The 19924-nt window shown below is 37.5% G+C and overlaps 2 protein-coding genes across 6 annotated transcripts in view; both read left to right on the top strand.

Annotated features, from left to right (window-relative positions):
* The window catches only part of gabra2b (gamma-aminobutyric acid type A receptor subunit alpha2b), a 30159-nt gene extending 18808 nt beyond the window's left edge, over positions 1 to 11351 (top strand). For all 5 annotated transcript variants that reach the window (XM_077533118.1, XM_077533117.1, XM_077533113.1 and 2 more), the window contains exons 8-10: positions 6264 to 6416; positions 7848 to 8050; positions 9744 to 11351. In XM_077533118.1, the coding sequence (XP_077389244.1) occupies positions 6264 to 6416; positions 7848 to 8050; positions 9744 to 10052 (665 nt within the window). In that variant the 3' untranslated portion in view covers positions 10053 to 11351. The remainder of the gene's footprint in view (positions 1 to 6263; positions 6417 to 7847; positions 8051 to 9743) is intronic.
* A 547-nt stretch (positions 11352 to 11898) lies between these two features.
* On the top strand, positions 11899 to 19723 carry guf1 (GTP binding elongation factor GUF1). The gene is made up of 17 exons (XM_077531928.1): positions 11899 to 12334; positions 12431 to 12542; positions 12783 to 12931; positions 13337 to 13417; positions 13499 to 13576; positions 14153 to 14236; positions 14315 to 14379; positions 14456 to 14659; positions 16000 to 16139; positions 16281 to 16404; positions 16890 to 17022; positions 17141 to 17284; positions 17374 to 17507; positions 18137 to 18238; positions 19175 to 19294; positions 19365 to 19401; positions 19491 to 19723. Exons 1-17 carry the CDS (start codon positions 12137 to 12139, stop codon positions 19623 to 19625), a joined length of 2040 nt encoding a protein of 679 aa, XP_077388054.1. The 5' UTR covers positions 11899 to 12136; the 3' UTR covers positions 19626 to 19723.
* The last annotated feature ends 201 nt before the right edge of the window (positions 19724 to 19924 follow it).

The raw sequence follows: 19924 nt of genomic DNA, 5'->3' as shown, positions 1-19924 counted from the left end.
CCCTTGTATTGACCCCCAACTTGTTTTGGAGTAAACAACTTGCTTGCTTTAATTTCTGCCATGAATGTCAATGCTATTTTTTTTGGCAATGATTTTGGTTGAACAGCCAAGATTTACTGTGAGTAGGGTGTACTTGGAATATACAAAAATGACGCAATTACTTATGATTGAACTTGTGATTTTTGGCTGGGTTTAGATTGCCCAATTTCGAGAATGACGCTACACAACCGCGTTGTGAGGAAACGTTTCTATTTTTGAGCTGGTGATAGTGAAAAATGATGTGAAAACTCAATGGATTTGCAGTAATTCTATTCCTTCATCAGAATATATTACCATCCAATGTTTGTTTTCATAAGGAAGGCTCTGGAGTTGATGTGAGATGTGAAACTGTGTGTGATTCTCGAGACAGCATTGATCTAATTTTAGCAGTATTATTTAGTTGCGGAAGCAGCATGACACCAAGGGGGAGTCATCAGTGCTGGGAGATCACTGCCGCTTTCATGTTTTCAGCCAGTTGTCAGGCTGCAAATGCGTATTATGGCTCAGTTGTGTGTCTCATTCATTTATTCGGAGGTTCTCCTCATAGGATTTATCTTGCGTCACTGTCTGTGGAATAGGGTTCTTGGTTTTTATTCATGGAAATTATCTTTATTAATGTCAGGTATTTCAAGGTATGAATGCATTTAAGATAGTCAGCAGTGGGTATGCCAGCCACTAAGTAGCTTACCTTGCAGGAAAAGTGTACTCTCACCTGTTGTTGTTTTTGTCTCACACATTACAAAAAAAAAGTTTGTCTTATTCCTTTTTAGAGCAGATTTGTTGGTTTTTATTCGTTTTTATTTTGTCGAAAAATACTTTATTTTATCCATCCATCCATCCATTATCTTGGCCGCTTATTCCTCACAAGGGTCGTGGGGGGTGCTGGAGCCTATCTCAGCTGGCTTTGGGCAGTAGGTGGGAGGACACCCTGGACTGGTTGCCAGCCAATCGCAGTACTTTATTTTAGTTCGGTTTTTATTAGATGTATTATTATTATTATTATTATTATTATTTTAATATATGGAGTATTTGAAGTGGAAAAAAATGTCACTAAGTTTTGTTTAATAAAGTAAAGTAAATTCCAATTCTGGAATGACTGTTTGGCCTTCCATCTTCTGGACGGACGTACAGCTATACAGAAATATATACATTAAAAATTAACCCCAAAAGGTCATGTGACATGTGACATACCAAATCAGTAACCCACAATAAAAGTTAATAAAAGCATTTTTCTGCAATTTGAAATAATGTCCTATTTATTTAGTTAAGGGATGGAAATTAAAATCCAATTCATTGGTTAAAGGGATACTTTACTTATTTAGCCATTTTTGGCTGTCAAACATAAATATTTTGCCTATAATAAATTTGATATTTTCATTATTCTTCATGTACAATTAGTACCTTTTAAAAACACATTTTGCAACTTGCTGTCAACTGAAAATGACATCACAAGGGCTCAGGTAACCAATCACAGCTCAGCTTGTGAATGTCACATGACCAAACCTAGAAAACAGGTGATCTGTGATTGGTTACCTGAGCCCCTGTGATGTCATTTTCAGTCGACAGCAAGTTGCAAAATGTGTTTTTAAAGGTACTAATTGTATGTGAAAAATAATGAAAGTATCAAATTAATTATAGACAAAATATTAACTTTTTATTGCTATAGTGGGCTAAATAAGTGAAGTATCCCTTTAAGAGGAAAAATAATCTACAGATAAATTAGTGATGGGCGAGTACCGATACAAGATATCGTATCGGGCCGATACTCAGCCTGATTTCAAGGTATCGGTACTTGCGACTGACTGTGGCTGATACCAGGATCAACTGCCCTCTTGTGGACGTTTTATGATCAGGAAATAGAAATGTGAAATGTAAAAATATAAAATTTGACTAATTTCATGCAATTTTCAGGGAAAATGCTACAATTGGATACAGTATGTTGGTCTTTTCTCCCCAAAAATAATCTCTCATTTATATAATCTTTAATTGCAGCCCTATTTATATGTCAAGTTTTTTTTTGTAAAGGAAAGAAACAATCCAGATATTATCGCAGGTCATGTAAAAAAGTTGACATGAAAGCTGTTCCAATTTGTTTGCTAGATTTAGATCAAACTCAATCCTGTCCCTCTCCAGCCTCTCGTGACTGTTTCAGTTCCCCGCATAATCTATTTCCCCCAGTGGCTTGCCTTTCACTATCAGGGGAATCCCAGCATCCATTTCATTCACGACGACGACACTTTTCATGAACTAAACTCTCCCGTCGAGGATAAGAGGCGTACGATGCCTTCATAGGAGGACAAAACGCCCGGCCGTGACGGTTTCTTTGGTTTAACTGGTCGCTCCACATTATCTGATTGCTGACTTTAAATGAATCATTCATTAGTGGTGTGTCAGGGTCTAATGTAGCGTACTCACAAACTAGGTCATTTGGCACGAGCAAATGTGCTCTCGGGCGTCACTGGGACGGACATCTTGCACAGACATGTGAACATAGCGTCAGGCGCTTGCAAAATTCGTACGACATTCACGTCCTACTTGTTACTTTTAAGCACTTGCATGTTGTACACTCGGGTGCAGCGGCGTGCTTTACGTGCAGAGCACACGTCTGAAGCCAGCTGGACGGAATCGTGTCATTTCATCCGCACTGTTTCATGCAGCTCACAGGGACCTTGACATTTCACGGCGTGAATAATAGAAAGGAGGATGTGAGTTGTGTAAGTTTCTGGGTCTTGGTGGTGTGAATTCTGCTTCACTGCTGTGCGGTTGTGATTTACTGACACTTGAAAAGAGAACAACGGGGTGTAAGTATTCAATTTTAAAGTGGAAGTCAAGCCCCCCCAAAAAAATCTTGATAATAATACGTTATATGCAACCCCGCTAATCTAAATATGGTATTCTGGTTAATATTGCTTTAGTGGAATATGAGTTAAGCAGCAAAATCCAGCAGTTTTCTATCTATATCAGAAGGTGGCCATTTTGCCACTTGCTGTCGCGCGAAAATGACATCACAGTTACTGTACTCAGGTCTCAGGTAACAAACAATCACAGCTCAGCTTCAGAAAAAATGTGAGCTTTCCGCTGTGATTGGTCGTTGCCTGAGCCCTGAGCAACTGTGATGTCATCTTCAGTCGACAACAAGTGGCAAAATGGCCACCCCCTGAGATGGACAAAAACGGCTGGATTTTGCTTCATAACTCATATTACAGAAATGTAATATTAATCAGAATGTCACTAGTGAGGTCACACTTAACATATTATTGGTAAGAAATGTTTTAAGGTTGACTTACCCTTTAAGGGAAACATTTAATTACATAAACAGCAGACCTTCACCAAAACTGAAGTACTTTCAAAAGGGAAAATAAATTCCAAGAACAGCATATTTCTGTTTGGTGATGTACTGCTAACATGATTTAATGAAACAACAAAAAACTGACAGATTTGAACTGTGCACGCTAACAACAAGGCAGTAAATATCAGTTACATTCACTGCCATTGATGGCTATAGATGTCTAAGATCCATTTTAACTGGGCTTGGCTTGAGAATGATGATCACTGAAAGAAATATCTAAGACGAGTGAGATGAAATAACTTGTGAAGATGAGCATATGCTCTCTTTGTAAATTGTTGTGGCCTCCGTCTCTCTGTGTCGTGTATTGTGAGCTAACATGCGATCTTGTCTCCAACATCTGTGGGATGTTCTAATTATTATATTCCCTCTCAACAAGCGATCACTGGCTTCTCCTGAGAAAATTCAGCACATCCTTTTGATTCTTTCCACACGCACACGCTTGCTTCCTCCCCCCCATCCACTACAGAGGTATCGACGCTGGCATGCAAATTAAATTACACAAGATATATAGCGCCACTGGATACCACAAGGGCACTCAATACCTTCGCATTCCACAGCGCAAGTGTGCGTACGGCGACTGAGAAAATTATCTTGCAGGCGACGCACATTTGTAGTGATAATAAAAAGACATAGTGGAAAAATCTTTGGGGATTAGCCCTCGGAATTGATACCAGCTCCCCCTTTCCACCTCTAAAAAGGACGTTCCTCTTGCCAAGAAGCATCATGTAACTAGGCCTTCATTTCAGATCGCGGCAAATGAGCTATGTCTCTCTGTTCTGTTGCCATGGGTAACACATCTCCTTCTCATGTCTAATCGGGGCTTCTCTTTGAGATACAGCCTCGATCCACAAGGCCTGCCTGCCTAACGATGCAGCGCTTACATTGTGAAGGGATCCCTGTATTTTTTTCCTGTATGTTCACTAATGTCTTTGACTTATTTATCTGTCTCAGAGAAGATAGTCGTCATTAACATAATGGTATTAGGGAAAGGAGACAATGCTAAAAGTACTTAAAACGGAAGTCGACCCCCCCAAAAACTTTTTTTGGACAATAATATGTTCTATGCAGTCTAAATATGGTATTTTGGTTAATATTATGTTAGTGAAATATGAGTTAAACGGCTAAATCAAGCCGTTTTTATCCATCTCGGGTGGGCGGCCATTTTGCCACTTGCTGTCAACTGAAGATGACATCAGTGTTGCTAACAACCAATCACAGTGCAGCTTCAGAGAACAGGTTAGCTCTGATTGGTTGTTGCCTGAGGCCTGAACAACATTGATACAGTCAACAGCAAGTGGCAAAATGGCCGCCCCCTGAGATAGATAAAAATAGCTGCCATATTCCAAAACATGTAAAATTAATCATAATATGTTCTATGCAGTCTAAATATGGTATTTTGGTTAATATTATGTTACTGAAATATGAGTTAAACGGCTAAATCAAGCCGTTTTTATCCATCTCGGGTGGGCGGCCATTTTGCCACTTGCTGTCAACTGAAGATGACATCAGTGTTGCTAACAACCAATCACAGTGCAGCTTCAGAGAACAGGTTAGCTCTGATTGGTTGTTGCCTGAGGCCTGAACAACATTGATACAGTCAACAGCAAGTGGCAAAATGGCCGCCCCCTGAGATAGATAAAAATAGCTGCATATTCCAAAACATGTAAAATTAATCATAATATGTTCTATACAGTCTAAATATGGTATTTTGGTTAATATTGTGTTAGTGAAATATGAGTTAAATGGCTAAATCAAGCCGTTTTTATCCATCTCGGGTGGGCGGCCATTTTGCCACTTGCTGTCAACTGAAGATGACATCAGTGTTGCTAACAAACAATCACAGCGCAGCTTCAGAAAACAGGTGAGCTCTAATTGGTTGTTGCCTCAAGCAATGAACAACATTGATTCAGTCAACAGCAAGTGGCAAAATGGCCGCCCCCTGAGATAGATAAAAATAGCTGCCATATTCCAAAAAAATGTCATTTTAATCGGAATGTCATGTTTAGACTAGTGAGGTCACGTATAACATATTATTGTCAAGAAATGTTCGTGGCTGACTTCCACTTCAACAGCTATTAAAGGGATACTTTACTTATTTCGCCATTTTTGGCAGTCAAACATTAATATTTTGCCTATAATAAATTTTATATTTTCATTATTTTTCATGTCCAATTAGTACCTTTAAAAACACATTTTGCAACTTGCTGTCGACTGAAAATGACATCACAAGGGCTCAGGTAACCAATCATAGCTTAGCTTGTGAATGTCACATGACCAAACCTAGAAAACAAGTGAGCTGTGATTGGTTACCTGAGCCCTTGTGATGTCATTTTCAGTTGACAGCAAGTTGCAAAATGTGACAGCACTAATATTTCATTATATTTCATGTATAATTAGTACTTTTAAAAACACATTTTGCTACTTGCTGTCGACTGAAAATGACATCACAAGCGCCCAGGTAACCAATCACAGCTCAGCTTGTGAATGTCACATGACCAAACATAGAAAAGAGGTGAGCTGTGATTGGTTACCTGAGCCCTTGCGATGTCATTTTTCGTCAACAGCAAGTTGCAAAATGTGTTTTTAAAGGTACTAATTGTATGTGAAAAATAATGAAAGTATCAAATTAATTACAGACAAAATATTAACTTTTTATTTCTATAATGGGCTAAATAAGTGAAGTTTCCCTTTAATAGAAAATTAAAAAACAAACCACTTACTTTACACAGTATGTAGTATATTTGCATAATGGTGAATTGTATTTGCTCACCATCCATTCCCGTACGGTGGATCATCAATTATTCATATTTGCTATTCTGATCCAAATCTGCAGCAGCAGTTGCGATGCAATGAACTGACCTCCGCTTCCGCTCAGGTGAATACACCGTGATGACAGCTCATTTCCATCTGAAGAGGAAGATTGGCTATTTTGTCATCCAGACGTACCTCCCGTGCATCATGACCGTCATCCTCTCCCAAGTGTCTTTCTGGTTGAATAGAGAATCAGTGCCAGCAAGAACTGTATTTGGTAAGTTGACAATACTCTACTAATGCTCAGCATTTCGGCAGGCAGCTCGACGACGGTATATCGAACCGACAAAACATCTAGTTTGAATCTCATGTTATGAACACGTGTGAAGGCATTTGCAATCATTTCCAAATCATTTGTAAGCGCAGGGATGAATGAAAATAATGTCTGGACGCTCCGGAGAAAGAGGACTTGAAAAGAGGAGACATGCTTGACTGCTTTTTCTATATATCTGAATTTGGTTGTAATCCAGGTGGAAGTAATGAGAGTGACCTAAGACTGTTTAGCTCAAGAAAGAAACTACAGAAAGAAGGAAGGATTGCTCTTCCAGATAAAAAAAAAAAATAGCCACACAGTTTAGCGAGCGTTTAATATTCACTGATCATCATTTGTGGTACTTGACCATAAAGAAAAGAAGTGGCTGAGACGTCTCATGAAGGCAAGATCAATTCAAATATCAATAATGTTGGTCTTGATACAGTGTAATGATTTAATATTTACATTTGATATTTCTATGCGGTTTTATCAAATATTGGTTGTATGTATGTTTCGTTGTTGTTTTTTGTTTTTTTGTTTTGTTTTTTACTCCACGCGTTGCGTGTTGTTAAAATTTATTTACTCCTTACTGTTGTATTTTTACTAGGGGTAAAATTAATCACATGACTTCAATAGTTAACACACAATTAATTTCAAATGTTATATCTGTTCTAAATGCAAACTAAAATGTACAATAAGTTTTCGTACTCTTGTTCACATCCATCAATCCATTATTCTTAACCGCTTATTTATTTAAAAGTGGAAAAAAAATGTTAACTAGAAATATGTCTGCGTCTTTTAGTCAGATACGTCATAATAATAATAAATAATAATAAATACTAATAATAATAATAAATCATAACATTGAATTAAAATTAAAAAGATGTACTGCACTGTAAAAAAAATAATGCATGTGGAATGCTTATGAAGTAAATTGAGAGATAAATTATGAAATTATAACGTCCCGATTACTGGACAATGCGCTTTACCATGTGTGCCACTGAGCAGTATCGGACACCTGGCAATGATGATATGTATGGAAGTGGGCGTGGAAAGTGATACTTAGAAAAAGTTCTATGTCTGTCCCATTGAAAATGAATGGGGAAAAGTTTATATTAATTGTTAAATTGTGCAAATAATGTAGGTAATGTGGAATCAGACGATACATACCCCGGGATGCGTGAATTTTTGAAGCTAGTTGAATTTTAAACAATGTAAATTGGAAGTATTATGTGGATGAGTTATGAGTATTATGAGTTGTTACGCAGCAAAAAAAGTGTGGAGAATAAAAATCACAATAACATATGTGGGAATGCTATTCTCCTCCATGTAGGTTATGTTTCCCCACATAATCATGAAACTGACCATCAAGGTTGTTTACTTTGTGCTTTTCAGGTGTAACCACTGTGCTCACCATGACCACGCTGAGTATAAGCGCTCGCAACTCCCTCCCCAAGGTCGCGTACGCCACCGCCATGGACTGGTTCATCGCCGTCTGCTACGCTTTTGTCTTCTCCGCACTGATTGAGTTTGCCACAGTCAATTACTTCACCAAGCGCGGCTGGGCCTGGGATGGAAAGAGTGTTGTGACCAACAAGGTGATGAGGAGAAACAGTTTTGACAACGATGACATTGCCGGCAACATGTGATGCATAGACTGGAACATAAGCTCAGAATATTTTTTTTTTAAATTGCGTATGTTACTGGTGCTACACACTGGCACATATTTAGAAAATATGAACATGCCAGATTACTTTATGATGTATCAATCACAAGGATATTTTTATTTAATATTTTTTATGTGATACATGGCATGATGAAACGTTAGGGACAGTTGTTGCTCATTTAAGACATGCACCTGTTTACGCCTACAACTCAAGTATCGTTTAATAATTCATTGTAGTGTATTTTTCAACCAGTTCATTTTCTCATCAATACCAAGCATAGTATATACTTTCTGTTTATTGTACTTTTTCATTGATATTGACTTCTTGTTGACTTTTTCTTGAATCCTTTCATCACTATGCTATGCTACGCTATGCATCAAGCTTCATTTCTGGTATGTGAAATAAGATGGAGATTTATTTATCCAGTTTCATCAATCTCTACTGCCCCCTGCTGTCAACTCAAAGTGCCTTTCATCGACTCGCAGTGCAAATTGATGAAAATGGTTGAATTGATCTGATTAATTCCACAAATGTAATATTAATCAGAATACAGGTACTGACTGTGTTGTGTTCAGGGCTGGACTACCACAAAAAAACCCTGACATTTTGACTTAGGCCCAGCCCGAGTTCTGCCACTTATGTTTATTGATGATGCTTCAGTTTGCGATCTATATTTGAACTGAATTGCCGGACTAGACCCTCTAAATTGTGAGCCAGTCTCTTGGGGTAAAATGTAGGAAAATAATAATTAAAAAACACTGCGTCGGCCCCAAAAGAGGTTGGCCCACCGGGCATCTGCCCTGTATGCCAGATAGCTAGTTCATTCTGTGGTTAGACCAGTGGTGTCCAAACTATGGCCCGGGGGCCATTTGCGGCCTGCCAACTATTTTTTAGCGGCCCTCAGCATATACAAAAAAATACTTTTGACACAGCCTGTTTTTCTAGATATGCAAAGAAACTATTTAAATCTAAAACAGAAATATTTCTCTTTGTAATTTAATTAAGTCGCATATTTCAGTTCCAGAAGCAAAACTGTTTTCCTCCATGTTCCGCTGTCTGTGTCAAGGTCTAATTTGTGAACACATCACATTAATAATTAACTAAGATCCTCAAGTGATTTAAAATTTGTCATTTTATTACCAACTACTCTTCCTTTGATTCTGAATGTGGATATTGGTTCACAGATTGGGCGGCTCTATTCTTGTGGGATACAGGGGTGTGGGCCACCCCAAAATCAAGAACAATTCCAAACTGTCCTGTTTAAAAATAACTAGCTAAACTATAGTACATTATTAATCGACTTATTAATTCTAGCGTGTTTAATAAAGTCAGACAATTTCAAAACGGCCCGAGCATCCTTCGATTATTCTGTATGCAGCCCTCCAAGGAAAAACTTTGGACACCCCTGGTTTAGACTATTGGGGGCACTGTAGGATACGATTGCAAATTATTTTTGCCTATAGTTCCCCTTTAAAAATAGAAAGCTTAAGTCTTGTACACTTTGTTGACCATTTTTTTGTGTGATTTTGGCCCAAATATCTGTGGTTTCATAGTTTCAAAGTGATTATGTATAGTCTATAATAAATGCATGTTGTCTCAGTTTATTCTTTTGGTGTCTCAACAGAAAAAAGAAAGGACATCTGTGATCAAGAAGAACAACGCCTATGCTGTAGCGGTGGCCAATTACGCGCCTAATATTACCAAGGATTCAAGCACACTCCCAACCATTGCGAAAGGAGGCACTTTGGAGCACAACAAGGCCAAAGGAGACGGCAAAGTCCCTGATAGCAAGAAGACGTTCAATAGCGTGAGCAAAATTGACCGAATGTCAAGGATTCTGTTTCCCGTTCTCTTCGGTTCCTTCAACCTGGTTTACTGGGCCACCTACTTAAACAGAGAACCCGTCATCAAGGATATGGTGCCCTCCACCTAGATGCCAGCTTTAACGAGTTCTGGTCAGGAGGCCTCAGAAAGAACCAAATACCTCCAACAACTGTGTGTACATACTTTTGCAGAGTGATGTCCTGGATTGCAGCGTGATCCTCTAGCTCCGCCTATTTTCTACACCGTCTGCAGCACTTTTGACAACTTCGTCTTTTGTAAATGTCTGTCTATTTATATTCCCTTTTCATTGTGTGATGACTTCTAGTAGAATGTGTTTTTCCTTGAAAGTATGTTTCCAGTTTAAGTGTGTGGCCACTGTACATACAGTATGTAAACACAAACATATACGATGATTTAAAAGTTACTTCTAAGTAGTTTCATTTTTGATGTATTCACCGTTTGATTGATGTTTTGGTATGGTTGATTTCTGTCGAGTGAACCAGACTTTATGTTTACGTTTGAATTATGTTTGACCGTTTTCTCTTTTGCCATTCAAAAGTGGCCTGACTTGTTCTTTACAAGCCAATGGGAAAACACAGTTGTATAGTATTGTCACAGAATAGATGTTTTTTTTCGCTGGGACTCGGTATGGGGCTCCAATCAACATATTCAAAAATACACTCAAACATACTTAGTGTGTTCTAAGACGAAATGTACATGTATTGCTAGCAAAAATTGAAAAGTTAAAAATGACAATGTAGGCCTATATTCGAAGCTGAGCTATGTTCACTTGACAAGCCTTAAAATGCATTTCCGCATATGACCACTAAGGGAGGACACCTGCCTGTCGATGGAATTTAAAACAACAAAAATAAAATAAAAAGGGCGTGGGGGTAAACATTTTGGATAGCAACTAAGCTAGTTAACCTTAATCTGACTGTCACAGTTAACTTTGATCTTTTTTTTTTATATATTCTAATTGCTGCAGTAACTTGAAATTAAAATACTTCAGATGAACTGTAAAAAAAAGTGACAGTCCTTTGTAGTGTTGTAATGTGAGAGGGTACGGCAGTGTTGTTGTGGTTTGTGTGTAACATTTCGTCTGACACTCAGAGAGGATAGGTTGTGTTTCCTGAAGAGAAATACCCCCAGCCCCATATCTGTAGCCACATATTGTGCATTCCCTTTCAACAGTTCTATCCACTCAACAACAATCTATTTTTATTTGATTGTTTGATCAAATGTTGCATGGCATAACAATCTTGCTTGCTTTCTTATCTTGCCCAGCATTCCTCTTTTTCAGACTTTATTATCATTTGACATCAAATTCTTATACATTCCAGATAAGAATGATTGTTCACAAGGTCGATGCGCTCGGTTTCTAATAAAACATATCACATGAAAATTATATTTACTTGTTATTGGGGGGGATTTTGACTAATGCACTACAGAGCTAATACTAAGACTTTCACAAGTCCAGTAAATTATGGGTTAGTGTGTTAGGCTTATATTTTACATTGCACAAATGAACAAAAATGTGACAAAAAGTATACACAGGTTCATTGCATTTATAATTATAAATCATTAATTTATAAGACTTAAATCCATGAACAAAAATGCATTATGTTGTAAATAAATTCCTTACCAATTTAGTCAATTATGTGGCAATTAATTAGTCGTTACATCACAATATACGAATAAATCTTCATAGAACACATGGATACACACTAAAACTGAGTATAGGCAGCAAATCAGATAAGTCTTTATTTGAAGAATATGAGGCATGACAGGCTGACAGAAAGTGGGTTTAAAAAGCTTATTTCGTGCACAAAGAATGTAGTACGAGAGGCAGATTCGTTGCCATAGCAACTGGCATTCGAATTTATTCTTCATTCGGCAGGCTAAGTGGGATTCCGGTTGTTCGACGTTTTCAATGTTAGGTTTACTTAAGTGTTGGTCTGTATTAAACGGATTCAACATGCTGTAGGTAGTAAATAGTATATTTTTCTTTGTCTATACATACTTGGAGTGCGAAAAGCGAAAAGATGCGTAGATGCGTTTATCAACTACATTTCCCAGAATCCTTTGCTGATGAAACGTCAACCAAGATGTCAGCGCCCGAGAGGTTCGTGTCCGGGAGATGACAAAATCTCGTGATTATGTTTATCATGATGTGGGATTGTTAATCGAATTATGATCGTTTCTGTACTCCACCGGTGGTGTGGATCGCCACTGCCTCGGTGTGTTTTCCTGTTTAAAATGTGCAGAAGGAAAATACAAAACTATAGTACGAGTTATTCGGTTTTAAGACGTTGCTGGATGAAGAGACAGCCTGCTTTTTCTAATAATTTCAAGCAGCAGCTTTCGAACCTCAGCACACAAAGTGAAAAGGTAACGCAACACCAGCTGTGAAATTAAAAAGCTTGTTTTCTATTTAGTAACTTAAATGTAGCATTGAAAATAATTTTCTTTTATTATGTCTTGTAGGAAGTCATTGACCTATCCAAGTTTCCTGTGGATAGAATCAGGAATTTTTGCATCATTGCACATATTGACCATGGAAAAAGCACACTGGCTGACAGATTATTGGAAATGACAGGTTTGTTTGCAAAAACAGCTGGCTATCATAGTACCAAACTTTAGATCTGATTGATTTTTATCACTGAGGTCAACTGTTCTTTTAGGCTTTGATTAAAAAAATAATAATAATAATAATTGCATTGCATTCTTCTAGTTTTACCTAAATCTCAGTAAAATCTGTACTAAATTTCAAACATACATACAAAATGGGTTGTCAATATTTTTGACATAAAGTTGAATTAATGGTTGTCATTAACAGGTGCCATAGCAAAGACAGAGAAGAATAAGCAAGTGCTGGACAAGCTCCAGGTGGAGCGAGAGAGAGGCATAACCGTGAAGGCCCAGACGGCCTCTTTGTTTTACACACACCAAGGCCAGCAGCACCTCTTGAACCTCATTGACACACCAGTAAGTCCTCCATTTAATTTTGTGTAATAGTTGAACACAGTCCATTATGGGCTATTAATTGATTGCTACTTTGTTTCAATTCCATTGGAAATATATCTAGCTAACAATTTCCCCAAAAATCTTTAAAATAGCCTTTTTATTTGACCATTTATGACTGAAAAAAATAATGCCTGATTTATATATATATATATATATATATATATATATATATATATATATATATATATATATATATATATATATATATATATATATATATATAGTTGCCTTTTAGAGGGTCTGTTTCTAGTTTGCAGGTCAGACAAATTTGCCCACTTTTTCGTGTTTGTTTCCCAATTAATATTATTCATGATAAATGTATTCATTCATCTGATGACAACTGATTTTATGTTCATCTCTCCATAGGGTCACGTTGATTTCAGCTATGAGGTGTCTCGATCCATATCGGCCTGTCAGGGTGTCCTGTTGATTGTCGATGCAAATCAGGTACAAGAGCCTGCGACATGGTTGTTTTTGAAAATGTTGTATGTTGATGCGCGCTGTTGTTAGTAATCTGTGTTTTTCAAGGGCATTCAAGCGCAGACAGTGGCCAACTTCTACCTTGCGTTTGAAACTCAGCTCACAATCATTCCTGTCATTAACAAGGTAATAAACTGAATGAAAGGAAAGTCAACCCATTTTTTTTTTTTTGACAGTATGTTCTATGCAGCCCCAGCAGTCTAAATATGGCATTCTGGTTAATACTGCGTTACTGGAATATGATTTTTAAGCAACAAAATCCAGCTGTTTTTATCCATTTCAGGGGGCGGCCATTTTGCCACTTGCTGCCGACTGAAGATGACATCAATGTTGCTTAGGTCTCGGGTAACAACCAATCACAGTTCAACTTCAGAAAACAGATTACCTCTGATTGGTCGTTGCCTGAGCCTGAGCAAGTAGCAAAATGGCCGCCCCTAGATGGATAATTATAAATGGCTGGATTTTGCTTCATAACTCGCATTCCACAAATGTAATATTCATCAGAATGTCATGTTTAGACTAGTGAGGTCACATATAACATATTATTGGCAAGAAATGTTTAAGGTCAACTTCTACTTTCGTGGTTGATTATTTTTTTTAAATGGGTTTAGTTATGCTGTTTGGGCTGACGTTGGTATCTTTATGTATATGCATGATGGCCTTAAGCATCTAATACTACATTTCCAATTACTAATCATTCAGATTGATTTGAAAAATGCGGATCCAGAGAGAGTGGAGTCACAGATTGAAAAAGTGTTTGACATTCCTCGTGAGGACTGCATTCGGGTAAGTTGAAATACACTTGCACCACTTTTCAACTCCATCACATTTATGATTGTTGTGATGATTTCCTCTTTGTTTCAGATTTCTGCTAAACTGGGTACAAATGTTGAAAAGGTTCTCCAAGCGGTTGTGGAGAGAATCCCACCGTAAGAAGCCGCCCAAGAAAGTTGATATCATTTGGGCTGACACGTATCACTGATTTTTTTCCCCATGTTCCTTCAGGCCTGCGGCAATTGTTGATGACCCATTCAAAGCACTCGTCTTTGACTCCAATTTTGACCACTACAGAGGAGTGGTGGCGAACATCGCTGTGTTTGCGGGTCACGTCAAAAAAGGGGACAAGATCATGTCGGCATATCTTGGCAAAGCCTACGAGGTCAACGAGCTGGGACTTCTTCGCCCGGAGGAGCACCCAACACAGAAACTGTAAGATGCATTCTGTCTGGACTCATGGCTTATTTTCATCTGTGTTTTGTTTTTTTCCCCCTTGGGACCATAGTAACCAGAGTGATGAAAAGTGACCATAGAATGACGCGATGTGCATTCATCTGTCACACAGAGAAGTCAGTGACCTCAAAATAGATTTTAAGGTTTGACTCAAAATGAATATTAATATAAGTATACAGTATAGTCAGTCACAACAGACATAGACCGATATGTTTTTTTTTCAGGGCCGATACCGATGCCGATTATTACTATTATTAGTCACGAAGGCCGATAACCGATATTTGGAGCCGATAGTCATTTTCAGTAAAAAAAGGGGAACAAAATATTGTCATCAACATTTTTTAAATACAAATGCCAATCTAGATTGTGTCATATCTTAAAGCATTTTCATCACACAATTTTTCAGACTCTGTGATTGGCTGGCAACCAGGTCAGGGTGTACCCCGCCTACTGCCCGAAGCCAGCTGGGATAGGCTCCAGTACCCCCTGCGACCCTTGTGAGGAGCAAGCGGTTAAGAAAGAAAATGGATGGATGGAATTTTTCAGACTTTTCAAAATGTATATATATATTTTTTTAATCTTAGAAAATCATTCTAAATATCTAACAAAATGTTCAGGGAGCTCCCAAACTAATCAGTACGTCTTAAAAAGTTAAATGGAAACCTAAGTAAATACTATAACTCTCTTTAGTTTTCTACAGTAAATATTTTTTCCCAAAATTTAAAAAATACATGAAATCTTAAACTGTCACATTACTTTTTTTTTTTAATGTTGAACAAAAACAAAAGGTTCAGAAGGTTCCTGGGGTTAGCAGCATCTCTTATAAAGTTAACTGAAAATTTGAATAAATATTACCCTAAGAATAAAATGGTTTTAGATTTACCTTTTATTGGCTGTCGGATTTTTATTTTTATTTTATTTTTATTTTTTTTATTAAAGGCCAATACCGATATTCCTCAAAATGCCCAATATCGGCGCCTAGTCGATTATTGGTCTATCGCTAATCCAAAAGGTGAAGGTTACTTAATCTGAGTAATGTCATTTGTTTTCTCATGTTAAATCATCACATTCTCTTAATAAATGAAGCAAATTTTCACTTTTGTATAAAACACAAAGAATTTGAAAAATAAGTCATTACAACAAGCATGGATCGACAACAGAATATATTATATAATATATTATATTCAATATATATATATATATATAATATTATATATATATATATATATACATATATAATATTCAGGCACGGATTTGCCCACTTGTTCATAAAAATGCTTCTTATCCTGTTTAAAGATTGAGGTTGGTTCGTGTCTCAGATTTGCTGGACAGGTGGGGTATCTCATTGCGGGGATGAAGGACGTAAAGGAGGCGCAAATTGGGGACACCCTCTACCGCCAAGACCAGCCAGTGGAAGCTCTGCCCGGCTTTAAACCAGCCAAAGCGATGGTGTTTGCTGGTAAGAAATATCCCCATGCGATGTGCTATTTTCACAAACAGTACTAAAGTAAGAAAAAACTGAGAGAGGATATAACGATAACCAGCACCAAAACAAACGCAACTCCTCTCTGGATTTAGCTGTTGTTTGGTTATTCTCCAGGTATGTACCCAGTGGACCAGTTGGAATACCCGGGCCTTCGTAGCGCCATCGAGAGACTGACGCTAAACGATTCAAGTGTCACGGTGCAGAGAGACAGCAGTTTGGCCCTCGGAGCTGGTTGGAGGTCAGTACCAACTACCAAGCTGGTTTTACAATCCCGAACAAAAGAGTGTACCATTACATAGAATAGGCACTGTCGGTCCGTAATTAGCAAAGCTTTAGCGTGACGCTCCAAACTCATTTCCTAAACGGTGTCCGCGGCTTCGTCGAGGAAAAGAAACTCAGCAGTACAAACACTAAAAAATGACACACACGAAAATGAAATATCAAAAGAGGAGCAATTAAAGAGTCGAAGAGGTCAAAAAACTGGCGCTACCACTGATCTATATATATGACTGGATAGCCGATAGGCCAAGACTTTTGAGGTCGCGAGGCCGCCATATTGCATATATACACACATGACCAATAAACATTTCAAAAGGTAAATAATATCCTTTTATCAGACTCAACTTTAAATCATCCCATTTCTGGCATGTTTTGGTGCTAACAGGCAAATAAACAAACAGCTTTCTCTATGTATTGAGTGTATTGAATAGTTGGAATCTGCAGGCTGGGCTTCCTGGGCCTCCTTCATATGGAGGTGTTTAATCAGAGGCTGGAGCAGGAATACAATGCCTCCGTTATCATAACGGCGCCAACGGTGCCTTATAAGGCGGTGCTCTCGTCACCTAAACTCATCAAGGTAAGAGTTGCTCTCAGACTATATTGACTTCAAATACAAGTTTCAAATTGTGCTATGATAGCATCAATAGAAACTGGAAATGAAGAGAATGGCTCAATGCTGTTGGAACTTGTTACAGGAACATGGCGAGAAGGAGATCACAGTAGTGAACCCAGCGCAGTTTCCAGACAGATCGGTAGTGTCGGAGTATTTGGAACCGATGGTGCTGGGGACCATTTTAGCACCTGACACATACACTGGCAAGATTATGACTCTTTGCTTGGTAAGATTTAAAAAAACAATTTTTACGTTGCACCTGAATTTTTTTTCTGCCATTGTCATTTACAAAAAAACAAACACATTATGTTTTAGAATCGCAGAGGCATCCAGAATAATATGGTGTACGTAGATGAACATCGTGTGATGATGAAGTATCTTTTCCCTTTAAATGAAATTGTTGTGGATTTCTATGACCTCCTCAAGTCTCTGTCTTCTGGATATGCCAGGTAAAATAAAGTTATGGAAGTCCATTTTCATTCTTGAAAAATTGTCAAACCATGTAAACACATGGAGCAATTAAGTAATTAATAATTACTGTTATTAAGGAGGTTATTAAGGAGCAAAATAACAATTGAATTAATTAAACGATCATTAAAAAAAAATGTCAGTGTGGAATAAGATTGTTGATCACTTGTCTTGAAACAAGTGTGGCAAAATGGGGTGCACTACTTGGCTGCAACAGGTAGAGGCAGTGCTGAGTCAATGTTACTTTATTTTTTGAAGAAGAAGATAAACAGCCTGTCATTGGCTTTGAGAAGTTGAGCTTCATTTTTTAAATTTAGTTTAGCTTTAATTATTCTGTTTTATGAGACTTTGGCATGGAAACTGAAGTTGAGAAAATGTAGAAGCAATTTTCCCATCCATTTTTTTTTAAGAATTATGAATCTTTTTCAATAAATAATTAGAAAATGTAAAAACAAATCAAATGAATAATGCTAGTTTATGTTCACTATGGTTGATCAAGGACATTTTGTCCAGTGCTCGTTTTTAGTGTATAATTAATTAGGCAAAGACTCTCCACTTGTATTGTAAGTATTCACCATATGATGTCCATTTTTGATTTTCTCCTTCATAGCTTTGATTATGAGAATGCAGGCTACCAGACGGCTGACCTTATAAAGATGGATATTCTTTTGAATGGGCGGCCAGTGGAAGAACTCACCGTAATTGTGAACAGGTCATGAATATTTTTTTCCCTACTAAATAGCCAAACTCCACAAATGTTTGGCCTTACAAAACGTTCCTCCATGGTTGATTAATTTCAATAACCTTAATTTGCTTGAAGCATCGCTTTATTTAAGACAAATAGACTGCTGTACATCTAAAAAAAAATAGTCTGCAGCATAAAATTGAAATGTTTTTGGTTATGTTGTGAAGTAAATTTCGGATTTAAAGTATGCATTCACAGGTCTCTGTAAAAACTCAATTTAAATCCTTCCAGTCTTGTGACATGTAACAGGTCGCCCACATATGGGTTTCATTCATAGAAGGAAGGCTGTACATGAGATGTCTCAGATATTTCACACTGGATCGGTTAAGAACCTCCTTGACTTTGTCGTGATGGCATGATTGTCATCATTCTGCTGAGCTGGGTGGTCCTATAGCCCTTTTTAATCGTTTGGCGTATACACCTTGTTACATCATCATCCTCAATCTCACTAAGCTTAAATGGGCTTTCATTTGCTGTTGAGATTAGTCAGAGTTTATGGAGTGTAAAATGTATTTGATAACCACGGTTAACATAGAAAGAAACTGTCTACTTGGCAATCAGTGTTACATTTCCTATTGCGATATTACGTAGCAGACAAGGACAACGGAGTCACAGATCAAAAGTGATGACGCACCGAAGATGTGCTTAATGTATGCAGCAAGCGCAGTGTGGAAGCAAGTGCGCATCCTGGTAATTGAAGTCGTTCAAATCATTGATGAAGGCTGGTCTCCCATCCATGTCCTTGGACCTGTGCCCAGCATGGTCTTGATCATTCTTTCAAGGCAATTGGATTTCAAGGCAGGAGATTTGGCGGATTTTAGACTAGCAATGTTGGTTATTGAAGGCAATGAGTCATCAAATAAAAGTGTTTTTGTAAATTTGCTATTGTTGTTTTCTTTGCAGAGCACGCGCGTACAGCACAGGAAAGGCCATATGTGAGCGACTCAAGGATTCCATACCAAGGCAGATGTTTGAAATTGCTGTACAAGCAGCTATTGGAAGTAAAATCATCGCAAGAGAGACGTGAGTATAAGGCTATTATATTGAATAATCAATTAAAAAAAAAAAACATCTCATTGTGTGACTCTTTTAGAATAAAGGCGTACAGAAAAAATGTCCTCGCAAAATGTGTAAGTGTCTTTTTTTTATATTGCTATTTATACCATGTCGTTAATCATTTAGTCTTCACAAATTAAATGAAGCATTTTTTTGTTGCAAGTATGGTGGTGACATTACACGCAAGATGAAGCTCCTGAAGAAACAGGCAGAAGGCAAAAAGAAGATGAGGCGTATTGGCAATGTGGAAGTACCCAAAGATGTTTTTATTACTGTTCTGAAGAGAACAGACAAATAGAGTAACTGTGAATGTAACTGTACGTTTGTTTTGTTTTTTTAAAAAAGAAAAAAAATAGTATGTTTCCATGTTGCTCGTTCAATGAAAGCCTGCATGGTTCACTTCTAAATAAAATGGAACTGAAATAATTCTGTTGAGTATTGCTTTTTATTTTCTTTCATGCTATGCTATGAAATATAATAGAATTAATGAGAAAAAAAAGTTCAATTCATTAGAAAATATGTTACTGTTTTTGGAGATATTGTCTACAAATGAAGGTAATTCATTCTATAAACAAATGTAAATGTCCAGATTTAGGA

This window comes from Festucalex cinctus, chromosome 9 (assembly GCF_051991245.1).
Source record: "Festucalex cinctus isolate MCC-2025b chromosome 9, RoL_Fcin_1.0, whole genome shotgun sequence".
In the NCBI taxonomy this organism is placed as follows: domain Eukaryota; kingdom Metazoa; phylum Chordata; class Actinopteri; order Syngnathiformes; family Syngnathidae; genus Festucalex; species Festucalex cinctus.
Note: the sequence above shows the minus strand (reverse complement) of the source record. Positions and strands in the feature narration are given on the sequence as shown.

What these genes read in the sequence shown, in the direction of transcription:
- guf1 (XM_077531928.1), top strand. Translation starts at nt 12,137, where the DNA reads ATGATCGTTTCTGTACTCCACCGGTGGTGTGGATCGCCACTGCCTCGG. An exon ending in CAAAGCGATGGTGTTTGCTG is followed by an intron (nt 16,140 to 16,280) that starts GTAAGAAATATC and finishes GTTATTCTCCAG; the next exon opens with GTATGTACCCAGTGGACCAG. An exon ending in AGATTATGACTCTTTGCTTG is followed by an intron (nt 17,285 to 17,373) that starts GTAAGATTTAAA and finishes ATTATGTTTTAG; the next exon opens with AATCGCAGAGGCATCCAGAA.